Raw genomic sequence first — 10,073 nt, forward strand, 5'->3', positions numbered from 1 at the left:
GACGGCGCCCAATGTTCTGTGCTAGAACATAGAGAGGGAAGGTAGTACCCAAAGTGTGAGGAAAGTGATGTGAATGCTTAGAGAGAGAAACTCTAACCGCTTAGAGAGAGAAGATATAACTGAATTTCAATGCTATTATTTCTCAAATGAGCTAAGAGTCCTTTACAATTGGTATTCCCCTCCTATTTATAGAGGTGGAGTTGGGCTTTGGCGCCTCTATCCTATCCAAATGGGCAAGTTGGGCCTCGGGGAGGGAGGCCCAAGGTCACGGCGCGTCCCCCACCCACGGTCAGGTCTCCTGGGCTAGGGACCCTGGGGTCTCGCCCAGTCCAAAATACTTTATAATGTCCTCATATGACGTTCGATTTCGAACTCCTGGTGTCCAGCATAAGTGCCAAAACATAAAATAGTTCTTTATGAGGTTCCATATCTAGGGGGCGAAGGCCATAGAAAATCTAGAGGCGATGAAAACCGGGGAAGGTAGAGGAGCCACCATCGGATTTGAAGGTGACAAAACGGGGGAGAAACTTTGAAGGAAAATGTTTGATTCATGTACCAAATGATGAATATGACATTCCTATGAGAATAGAAGTTATTTCTCACTTACCGTTCCTTTTATTTCAATTTTTTATTATATAAATCTCATAAAACATTCACAGGAATTTAATTTATTAACCAAACACTATTCTTTACATATGCCTTGGAATAACATTCTCATCTGAATTTTTCCAGGTATAAGATTTGAAAGAATCATTTTCTAAAACTTAATATCATTTTCTCTCTATGTTTTTATTTGGCTTTACTTTTTACCCTATATTTTATTTTCATTCTCAAATTAGTGATATCCATTGTTTACATATTAAAGAATCCATAGAGAAAGTGTCCCCGAAATGAATCTCCAATCAAGTAGGGAAAAATGAACAAAATTTCCCAATAAATAACTTGATAAATCTTTAAAATAAAACTTGATATATGAAGAAATAAATACATAGATCATTTACCATCAGGGTAAGAATGTATTTGTTCCTACACTCACGAAAATCAGCTTTTATTTCAACCATTCCTGAGAGGCAGACTTTCAGTAAAGCACTTTCAATTTCAAGTCTTATCAACAGAAATCCAAACACATCTAATCTGAATTGAAAAAGGGTTCTCTAGTAAGCCTCCCTTTGTACTTTCAAAGTATTGGAGAAGCCATTAGCCAAAACATTCTCAATTCCAAAACAGTAGCATATAATACGTCATTCATATTGGGCCATCCAAAAGAAATCTCTGGTGCACAACATGGTTTTAACTGTTGCATTTAAGCATGACTAGTTTCATGAACTATGTCTCCATTATCATTTTTCTTGAGTGAGTATTGGCTTGCCTTCACTGCATCGTCCAATGTTAGATAGAACGATTCCTTCCCAAGCTTGTCAACAAACTTGGATATTATTAGCTCCTCCATAACCTCCAGCCTTGGGTTTACCAAAAACATCTACATGACCTGGAAAAAAGGTCAATTAAACTCCTTTCAGTATTTTGATTTATTTACATAAATCAATTTAGAGATTAGTTACTGTTGTTAGCGCTCGATATTCTTGACTCAAAAAAAAAATCAATCTAGAGGAACTACTACAACATAACCATGTGGTACCTCAATTCCGTTCTTTTCCAACATTTTGTTTAGCTCCAACAATCCTTCAATTACAGTTGTGTCAATGGATGTCACTCCTGTACATTCACATAGAATCAGTGAAAGCTTTATATTAAAGCATGATGTAATAACCATAAAAGCTTTTCAAATAATCTTCTAAGTGATAATTTTCAACAGTGTAAAGAGCTTTGCATATGTTACCTGACATATCGAGTATAACTTGCTCAACAACATCTTCATTAGATCTTTGTTGACTTTTAACATACCTCATAATCCTAATACAAAATTTTAGAAACTAGTACATGTTTTGAAATCCTTTATCCAAAGTCAAAACCAATTTTGAGTGTCATAATTAATTATGAGAAAAGAGAGTCTGATCTAAATGTGCATTCAATTGAGATTTATCAATGAAAAGTACTGATAAATGAATCAAAATTTTACCTTTCTTTACCGTACACAGAATTTGAAAAGTAAACAGGGGAACCAAGCTGAACAATGATCAATCCTGGGAAAGTTGAAGCAGGGTATTGCTCAACATCTCTGTATATACCAAACTCATTTAACTTTCCAAGCTTGCATGTTGCAGGTCTAGCAACATATAACAGTGCTCTAATCACACCAAGTCCAACCTTGATTTCAAATAAGAATGATTAAGTTAATTTCAATGTACTATTATATAAAAACAAAAACTAAAACAGAATGAACATTGAAATTGAAAACAAAAGAAGTTGAGCACTGACAGAGATCATGAGACCATAATCCATGCCCTAGAAGGCAACTCCCAAGAAGGCAGCCATGCAAATAACGAAATCAAATTTGTCAACTTTGTAGAGATAGATAACTTCGGTATAGTTAATCAGTCCCAACATTGCAGATGTAACGATAGCTGATAGTGCAACAAGAGGTGTGAAGCCAAATTGTGGTGCCAAAAATTGCAGTGTCAGCGCCATGAGGATTGCTTGTACCACGTTTGTCATGGCAGTTTTACCCGCTACATTGTAATTCACAGCTGTCTTGGAGAAAGGTCCTGCAAAATAGATTTAGGGACTAAATATATTAGCTTAAAGGTTTTCTCTCTGGCCGACCAAGAATAATCTGGTTCATAAGTTTAAAGTATTTCCTTGCAAATTGTTCTTAATGCATCAAGAACATATAATTTAGTAATGAAATAAAAGTTCATGAGACCGATTGAATTTGAAGCATGCATACATAGCTAAATAGATGGTGTGTTGGTATACACTTGTAATTTACTGAGTTTGTTGTAAGATCAAGTTTTGATCTAGTAGTACAACTCTATGTTTTGATGATTACAAGTTAACCTTTTGATATGAACAATTGTGGTACTCTAACGTGTTTTTCTGAGTGTGCTATTTACAGGCTCTGACCTTAACTCAATCTCACACAAATCAGAAGCACTGTGTATAAAGAGTGACCCAAGCAACGCTTTCGCATTCACCATGTTCAGTATGAACAGTGGAAAAGCTTCAGAAGTTCTGAAGTTACACAAACTCTGATGAGGACTCAGTCACTAGAAGTTCTGAAGATCCAGAAGTTCTGATAACCAAGAAACACTGAAGGCTCAGATGTTCTGATGGTGTAGAAGACTCTGAAGATCCAGAAGTTGAATAGTGGAAACTCTGAAGTCCGGAAGCAAGAAACTCTGAAGGCCATGTTCTTCCCTCTGAGTTCAGAATCAGAAGATACAATGGTCAGAGGATCTGTGTTTTCCCTCTGACTCTGATCAACCGGCTTCACAAGTTCCAATATGAAGCATTCCCCTGATCAGAAGTCTCCTAGGTTTAAAGGTCGCGTCGCTATCCAAGTACAAAAGCAACTGTACCTTCCTGACGACCTACCTAACGTTCTCAGCCACAGCAGAAGCTGGATTTTCCAGAACTGCCCTCCAACGGTAGCATTTCCCATGCATCGCTCAACCCTAATCCTTGGAGTATATAAAGAGGCTGAAGACTGAAAGAAACGGATAGAAGAAGCATTTCACATACGCAAGACATATTCAAAATCTTCTAAGTTTTCTTTCATCTGAAATTCATTGAGTTTACTATTAGCTTTTTAGAAGCAAATCTCTTGTAAACGATTCTTTGATAAACAGTTTGTTTAGTTCCTTTAGGAGATCAAGGTTGATCGGATCCTAGAGAAGACTAAGAGAGTGAATCTTAGTGTGAGCTAAGTCAGTGTAATTGTTAGTCACTTGTAGGTTTCAAGTGCAGTTGTAACTCTTACCTGATTAGTGGATTGCCTTCATTCTAAGAAGGAAGAAATCACCTTAACGGGTGGACTGGAGTAGCTTGAGTGATTTATCAAGTGAACCAGGATAAAATCCTTGTGTGCTTTTCTATCTCTTATCTTTAGCACTTAAGTTCTTAAAAGATTTGTCAAAATCTTTAAGGTGGAAGTTTTATACTGAAAACGTTATTCAAACCCCCCTTTCTACCGTTTTTCATACCTTCAATTGGTATCAGAGCGCAAGTTCTAATTACCACACCTAACAGTGTTCAGTGATCCGGGCCGGTGTGAAAAACAATGGCTGCCACCACCAGTGAAACTCAAAGAGATGGTTACAATGCAAAGCCTCCTATGTTCGACGGTCAAAGGTTCGAATATTGGAAAGATAGACTGGAAAGTTTCTTTCTGGGTTTCGATGCAGATCTCTGGGATATTATTGTGGATGGCTACGAGCGTCCAGTTGATGCAGATGGCAAGAAGATCCCAAGGTCAGAGATGACTGCAGATCAAAAGAAGCTGTACTCACAACATCACAAAGCAAGAGCAATTCTTCTAAGTGCTATTTCCTATGAAGAGTACCAGAAGATTACAGATCGTGAGTTTGCAAAAGGCATTTTCGAATCTCTGAAGATGTCTCACGAAGGAAACAAGAAAGTCAAAGAATCAAAGGCATTGTCTTTGATCCAAAAGTATGAATCCTTCATCATGGAGCCAAATGAGTCCATTGAAGAAATGTTCTCCAGATTTCAGTTGCTTGTAGCAGGCATACGACCTCTCAACAAGAGCTACACAACAAAAGATCATGTCATAAGGGTCATCAGGTGTCTTCCTGAAAGTTGGATGCCTTTAGTGAGCTCAATAGAGCTCACGAGAGACGTTGAGAATATGAGTTTAGAAGAACTCATCAGCATCTTGAAATGCCATGAGCTGAAGCGCTCAGAAATGCAAGATCTGAGGAAAAAGTCCATAGCCTTGAAATCTAAATCTGAAAAGGCTAAGGTTGAGAAGTCAAAAGCTCTTCAAGCTGAAGAAGAGGAATCTGAAGAAGCATCAGAAGATTCTGATGAAGATGAGCTGACTCTGATCTCCAAGAGACTCAACCGCATCTGGAAGCACAGGCAGAGCAAGTACAAAGGCTCTGGAAAGGCAAAAGGAAAGTATGAGTCCTCAGGCCAGAAGAAGTCTTCAATCAAGGAAGTCACATGCTTTGAGTGCAAAGAATCAGGGCACTACAAAAGTGACTGTCCAAAGTTGAAGAAGGACAAGAAGCCAAAGAAGCACTTCAAGACGAAGAAGAGTCTGATGGTGACATTTGATGAATCAGAGTCAGAGGATGTTGACTCTGATGGTGAAGTCCAAGGACTCATGGCTATTGTCAAAGACAAGGAAGCAGAGTCAAAGAGAGTTGTTGACTCTGACTCAGAATCAGAAGGAAACCCCGACTCAGACGATGAAAATGAGGTATTCGCTTCTTTCTCTACCTCTGAACTGAAACATGCATTGTCTGATATTATGGATAAGTATAACTCCTTATTGTCTAAGCATAAGAAGCTGAAAAAGAACTTATCTGCTCTCTCTAAGACTCCTTCTGAACATGAGAAAATTATTTCTGACTTGAAAAATGATAATCATGCCTTGATCAATTCTAACTCTGTGCTTAAGAACCAAATTGCTAAGTTAGAAGAAATTGTTGCCTGTGATGCCTCTGATTGTAGAAATGAATCTAAGTATGAAAAGTCTTTTCAAAGATTCCTAGCTAAAAGCGTGGATAGAAGCTTAATGGCTTCAATGATCTATGGCGTAAGCAGAAATGGAATGCATGGCATTGGCTATTCTAAACCAATTAGAAATGAGCCCTCTGTGTCTAAAGCTAAATCTTTATATGAATGCTTTGTTCCCTCTGGTACCATATTGCCTGATCCTGTACCTGCTAAAGTTGCTAAACATCCTCTTAAAAAGGGATCTTTCTCTATGACTAAATATCATGCAAATATTCCTTTAAAATATCATGTTGAGACACCCAAGGTGATCAGAACCTCTGGGGTAACTAACAAAAGAGGACCCAGAAAGTGGGTACCTAAGGACAAGATTATCTATGTTGCAGATATCCTTGATAGCTCCACTGAAACACCAATCATGGTATCTGGACAGTGGATGCTCGCGTCACATGACGGGAGAAAAGCGTATGTTCCGAGAGCTGAAACTTAAGCCTGGAGGCGAAGTTGGCTTTGGAGGAAACGAAAAGGGTAAAATTGTTGGTACTGGTACTATTTGTGTAGATAGTAGTCCATGCATTGATAATGTGTTATTGGTAGACGGCTTAACACATAACTTATTGTCTATAAGTCAATTAGCTGACAAGGGTTATGATGTTATATTCAATCAAAAGTCCTGCCGGGCTGTAAGTCAGATCGATGGCTCTGTTCTGTTTAACAGCAAGAGGAAGAACAACATTTATAAGATCAGATTATCTGAGTTGGAGGCTCAGAATGTGAAGTGCCTTCTGTCTGTTAATGAAGAGCAGTGGGTATGGCATAGACGGTTAGGGCATGCCAGTATGAGAAAGATTTCTCAGCTGAGCAAGCTAAACCTTGTCAGGGGCTTACCCAATCTGAAGTTCGCTTCAGACGCTCTTTGTGAAGCATGTCAGAAAGGCAAATTCACAAAAGTCCCTTTCAAGGTAAAGAATGTTGTCTCAACCTCAAGGCCGTTAGAACTTCTGCATATCGACCTGTTTGGACCAGTGAAAACTGAGTCTATAGGTGGCAAGAGATATGGGATGGTTATCGTTGATGACTATAGCCGCTGGACATGGGTAAAGTTTCTAACCCGCAAGGATGAGTCTCATGCTGTGTTCTCTACCTTCATTGCTCAAGTGCAAAACGAGAAGGCTTGTAGGATTGTGTGTGTCAGAAGTGACCATGGTGGAGAGTTTGAGAATGACAAGTTTGAGAGTCTGTTTGATTCCTATGGAATTGCACATGATTTCTCTTGTCCCAGAACTCCTCAACAAAACGGTGTTGTTGAGAGGAAGTTACAGAACTCTTCAGGAGATGGCTAGAACCATGCTCCAAGAAACTGGCATGGCTAAGCACTTTTGGGCAGAGGCAGTAAATACAGCATGTTACATTCAGAACAGAATCTCTGTGAGACCAATTCTGAATAAGACTCCTTATGAATTGTGGAAGAACATAAAACCCAACATTTCTTATTTTCATCCTTTTGGCTGTGTTTGTTATGTTCTCAATACTAAGGATAGATTGCATAAATTCGATGCTAAGTCTTCTAAGTGTCTATTACTCGGTTACCCTGAGAGATCTAAAGGTTTTAGATTTTATAATACTGATGCTAAGACTATTGAAGAATCTATTCATGTTAGATTTGATGATAAGCTTGACTCTGACCAGTCAAAGCTAGTTGAAAAGTTTGTAGATTTAAGCATTAATGTTTCTGACAAAGGCAAAGCTCCAGAGGAAGCTGAGCCAGAGGAAGATGAACCAGAGGAAGAAGCTGGTCCCTCTAACTCACAAACTCTGAAGAAGAGCAGAATCACTGCAGCTCACCCTAAGGAATTGATTCTGGGCAACAAAGACGAACCAGTCAGAACCAGATCTGCCTTCAGACCCTCTGAAGAGACCGTGCTCAGTCTGAAAGGATTGGTGTCCTTAATTGAACCCAAGTCCATAGATGAAGCTCTTCAGGACAAGGATTGGATTCTGGCCATGGAAGAAGAATTGAATCAATTCTCCAAGAACGATGTTTGGAGCTTAGTGAAGAAGCCTGAGAGTGTCCATGTTATTGGAACGAAATGGGTATTCAGAAACAAGCTGAATGAGAAAGGAGATGTAGTCAGAAACAAGGCAAGGCTAGTTGCTCAAGGCTACAGCCAGCAGGAAGGAATAGACTACACTGAAACATTTGCTCCAGTAGCAAGACTGGAGGCAATCAGACTGTTGATCTCTTTCTCAGTAAATCACAACATAGTTCTACATCAGATGGACGTGAAGAGTGCCTTCCTAAATGGTTATATCTCAGAGGAAGTATATGTTCATCAACCCCCAGGTTTTGAAGATGAGAAGAAACCAGACCATGTGTTCAAATTGAAGAAATCACTCTACGGTCTGAAGCAAGCTCCCAGAGCATGGTATGAGAGACTCAGCTCATTCCTTCTGGAGAATGAGTTTGTAAGGGGTAAAGTAGATACAACTCTTTTTTGCAAGACTTATAAAGATGATATCTTAATTGTGCAAATTTATGTTGATGATATTATATTTGGTTCTGCTAATCAATCTCTATGCAAAGAATTTTCTGAGATGATGCAGGCTGAATTTGAGATGAGTATGATGGGTGAATTAAAGTACTTTCTGGGAATACAAGTTGATCAAACACCAGAAGGAACATATATCCATCAGAGCAAGTACACTAAAGAACTTCTGAAGAAGTTCAATATGCTGGAATCTACAGTGGCCAAGACTCCAATGCATCCTACATGCATTCTGGAGAAAGAAGATAAAAGTGGTAAAGTATGTCAGAAGCTCTATCGTGGCATGATAGGTTCACTTCTATACTTAACTGCATCTAGGCCAGACATACTATTTAGTGTTCATTTATGTGCTCGTTTCCAATCAGATCCAAGGGAAACCCACTTAACTGCTGTTAAGAGGATCCTAAGGTATCTGAAAGGCACCACTAACCTTGGCTTGATGTATAAGAAAACATCAGAGTATAAGCTTTCAGGTTACTGTGATGCTGATTATGCTGGAGATAGAACAGAGAGAAAAAGTACTTCTGGAAATTGTCAATTTCTGGGAAGCAATCTAGTCTCATGGGCAAGCAAGAGGCAATCAACCATTGCACTATCAACTGCAGAGGCAGAATATATCTCAGCAGCAATATGCAGCACTCAGATGCTCTGGATGAAACATCAGCAGGAGGATTATCAGATCCTTGAGAGCAATATCCCAATCTATTGTGATAACACTGCTGCAATCTCATTGAGTAAGAATCCTATCCTGCATTCAAGGGCAAAGCACATTGAGGTAAAGTATCACTTTATTAGAGATTATGTACAGAAGGGCGTACTTCTTCTGAAGTTTGTTGATACTGACCATCAATGGGCAGATATCTTTACAAAGCCCTTAGCAGAGGATAGATTTAATTTTATTCTGAAAAATCTAAACATGGACTTTTGTCCAGAGTGAAGATGGATCAGAACCTCTGACTATGATACTTCTTGATCAGAAGATGTCTAGTCCAGAAGGTAACTCAATCAGAGTGTGTGTACCCACTGGTACTGACTCTGAAGCTGAGACAACAACACGTGTGTCAGAATTTCTGATGCATAGTTCCTTGTGCCCGTGTGACAGTCTGTTATGATTGCGTGTAGATGTGCTTCTCTCCTGTGTGTGATTTGTGTATTTTACTGTTACTATCTATCTTTAATTTTCAACCGTTGATCTTAAAGTGCTTTTTGAATCAACAACGGTTATTTGATAAAACCCACTATACACACACGATCTCCATCACTTCCGGTTTTTACTCTCGCTCTCTCTGCTTTTCAAAACCGTTTATTCTCGATTTCTCTCTCGATCTCTCTTCATCTTTCAACCTTCATCTTCTACCTCAAACCTTCAACCACTTCAAAAATGGTGAGACAAACAAGAAGATCTACTGCAGATGCACCTCAGTTCCCTCACATGGTAGTCGGTCTAGCAACGGGTCAAAGGGGCCCTGAGAATCCGACATCAGATCAAGGTCAAGCTCAAGAGCAGATTCTTCCAATTGCAGAACGGGGCTGTGCCGTTCACTGCGTATTTGCTCCTGAGGAACTCCAAGTCCTGGCAGAATGGAGATTCAACCTCGACAACCTGGCTGCAAATGGGTATGATCTTCGTCCTGAAGTCCAAGCTCAAGGTTGGGGAAATTACTTCAACAGACTTCGAGGACCGGTGTATGAGAAATTGGTCAAGGAATTCTGGAAGCATGCTGACTGCGACGATACTCAGGTGGTATCGTACATTCTTGGAAGAAAGATCATCATCACGGAGAAGTCCTTCGTGAACTTGCTGGGAGCAGACACTGCTTATGGGTATCATTTCCAACTCACGGAATCGAAGCTGAAACCCAGCACCAAGAATACAATCAACGAGGCCCTGTACACCACTTTCAAACCGGGCAAGACGAGTTAACA

General features: G+C 39.5%; 1 protein-coding gene across 1 annotated transcript; it reads right to left on the reverse strand.

Annotated features, from left to right (window-relative positions):
* Nucleotides 1–1,126: 1,126 nt before the first annotated feature.
* LOC130735567 (probable sulfate transporter 3.5) lies at nucleotides 1,127–1,910 on the reverse strand. The gene is made up of 3 exons (XM_057587510.1): nucleotides 1,841–1,910; nucleotides 1,640–1,716; nucleotides 1,127–1,480 (listed from the first exon to the last, which is right to left on the reverse strand). Exons 1-3 carry the CDS (start codon nucleotides 1,908–1,910, stop codon nucleotides 1,304–1,306), a joined length of 324 nt encoding a protein of 107 aa, XP_057443493.1. The 3' UTR covers nucleotides 1,127–1,303.
* Nucleotides 1,911–10,073: the final 8,163 nt, after the last annotated feature.

Source organism: Lotus japonicus, chromosome 2 (assembly GCF_012489685.1).
Source record: "Lotus japonicus ecotype B-129 chromosome 2, LjGifu_v1.2".
Taxonomy (NCBI): domain Eukaryota; kingdom Viridiplantae; phylum Streptophyta; class Magnoliopsida; order Fabales; family Fabaceae; genus Lotus; species Lotus japonicus.

What these genes read in the sequence shown, in the direction of transcription:
- LOC130735567 (XM_057587510.1), bottom strand. Translation starts at nt 1,910, where the DNA reads ATGAGGTATGTTAAAAGTCAACAAAGATCTAATGAAGATGTTGTTGAG. An exon ending in AGTTATACTCGATATGTCAG is followed by an intron (nt 1,717 to 1,840) that starts GTAACATATGCA and finishes GTGAATGTACAG; the next exon opens with GAGTGACATCCATTGACACA. An exon ending in TGGAAAAGAACGGAATTGAG is followed by an intron (nt 1,481 to 1,639) that starts GTACCACATGGT and finishes CAGGTCATGTAG; the next exon opens with ATGTTTTTGGTAAACCCAAG.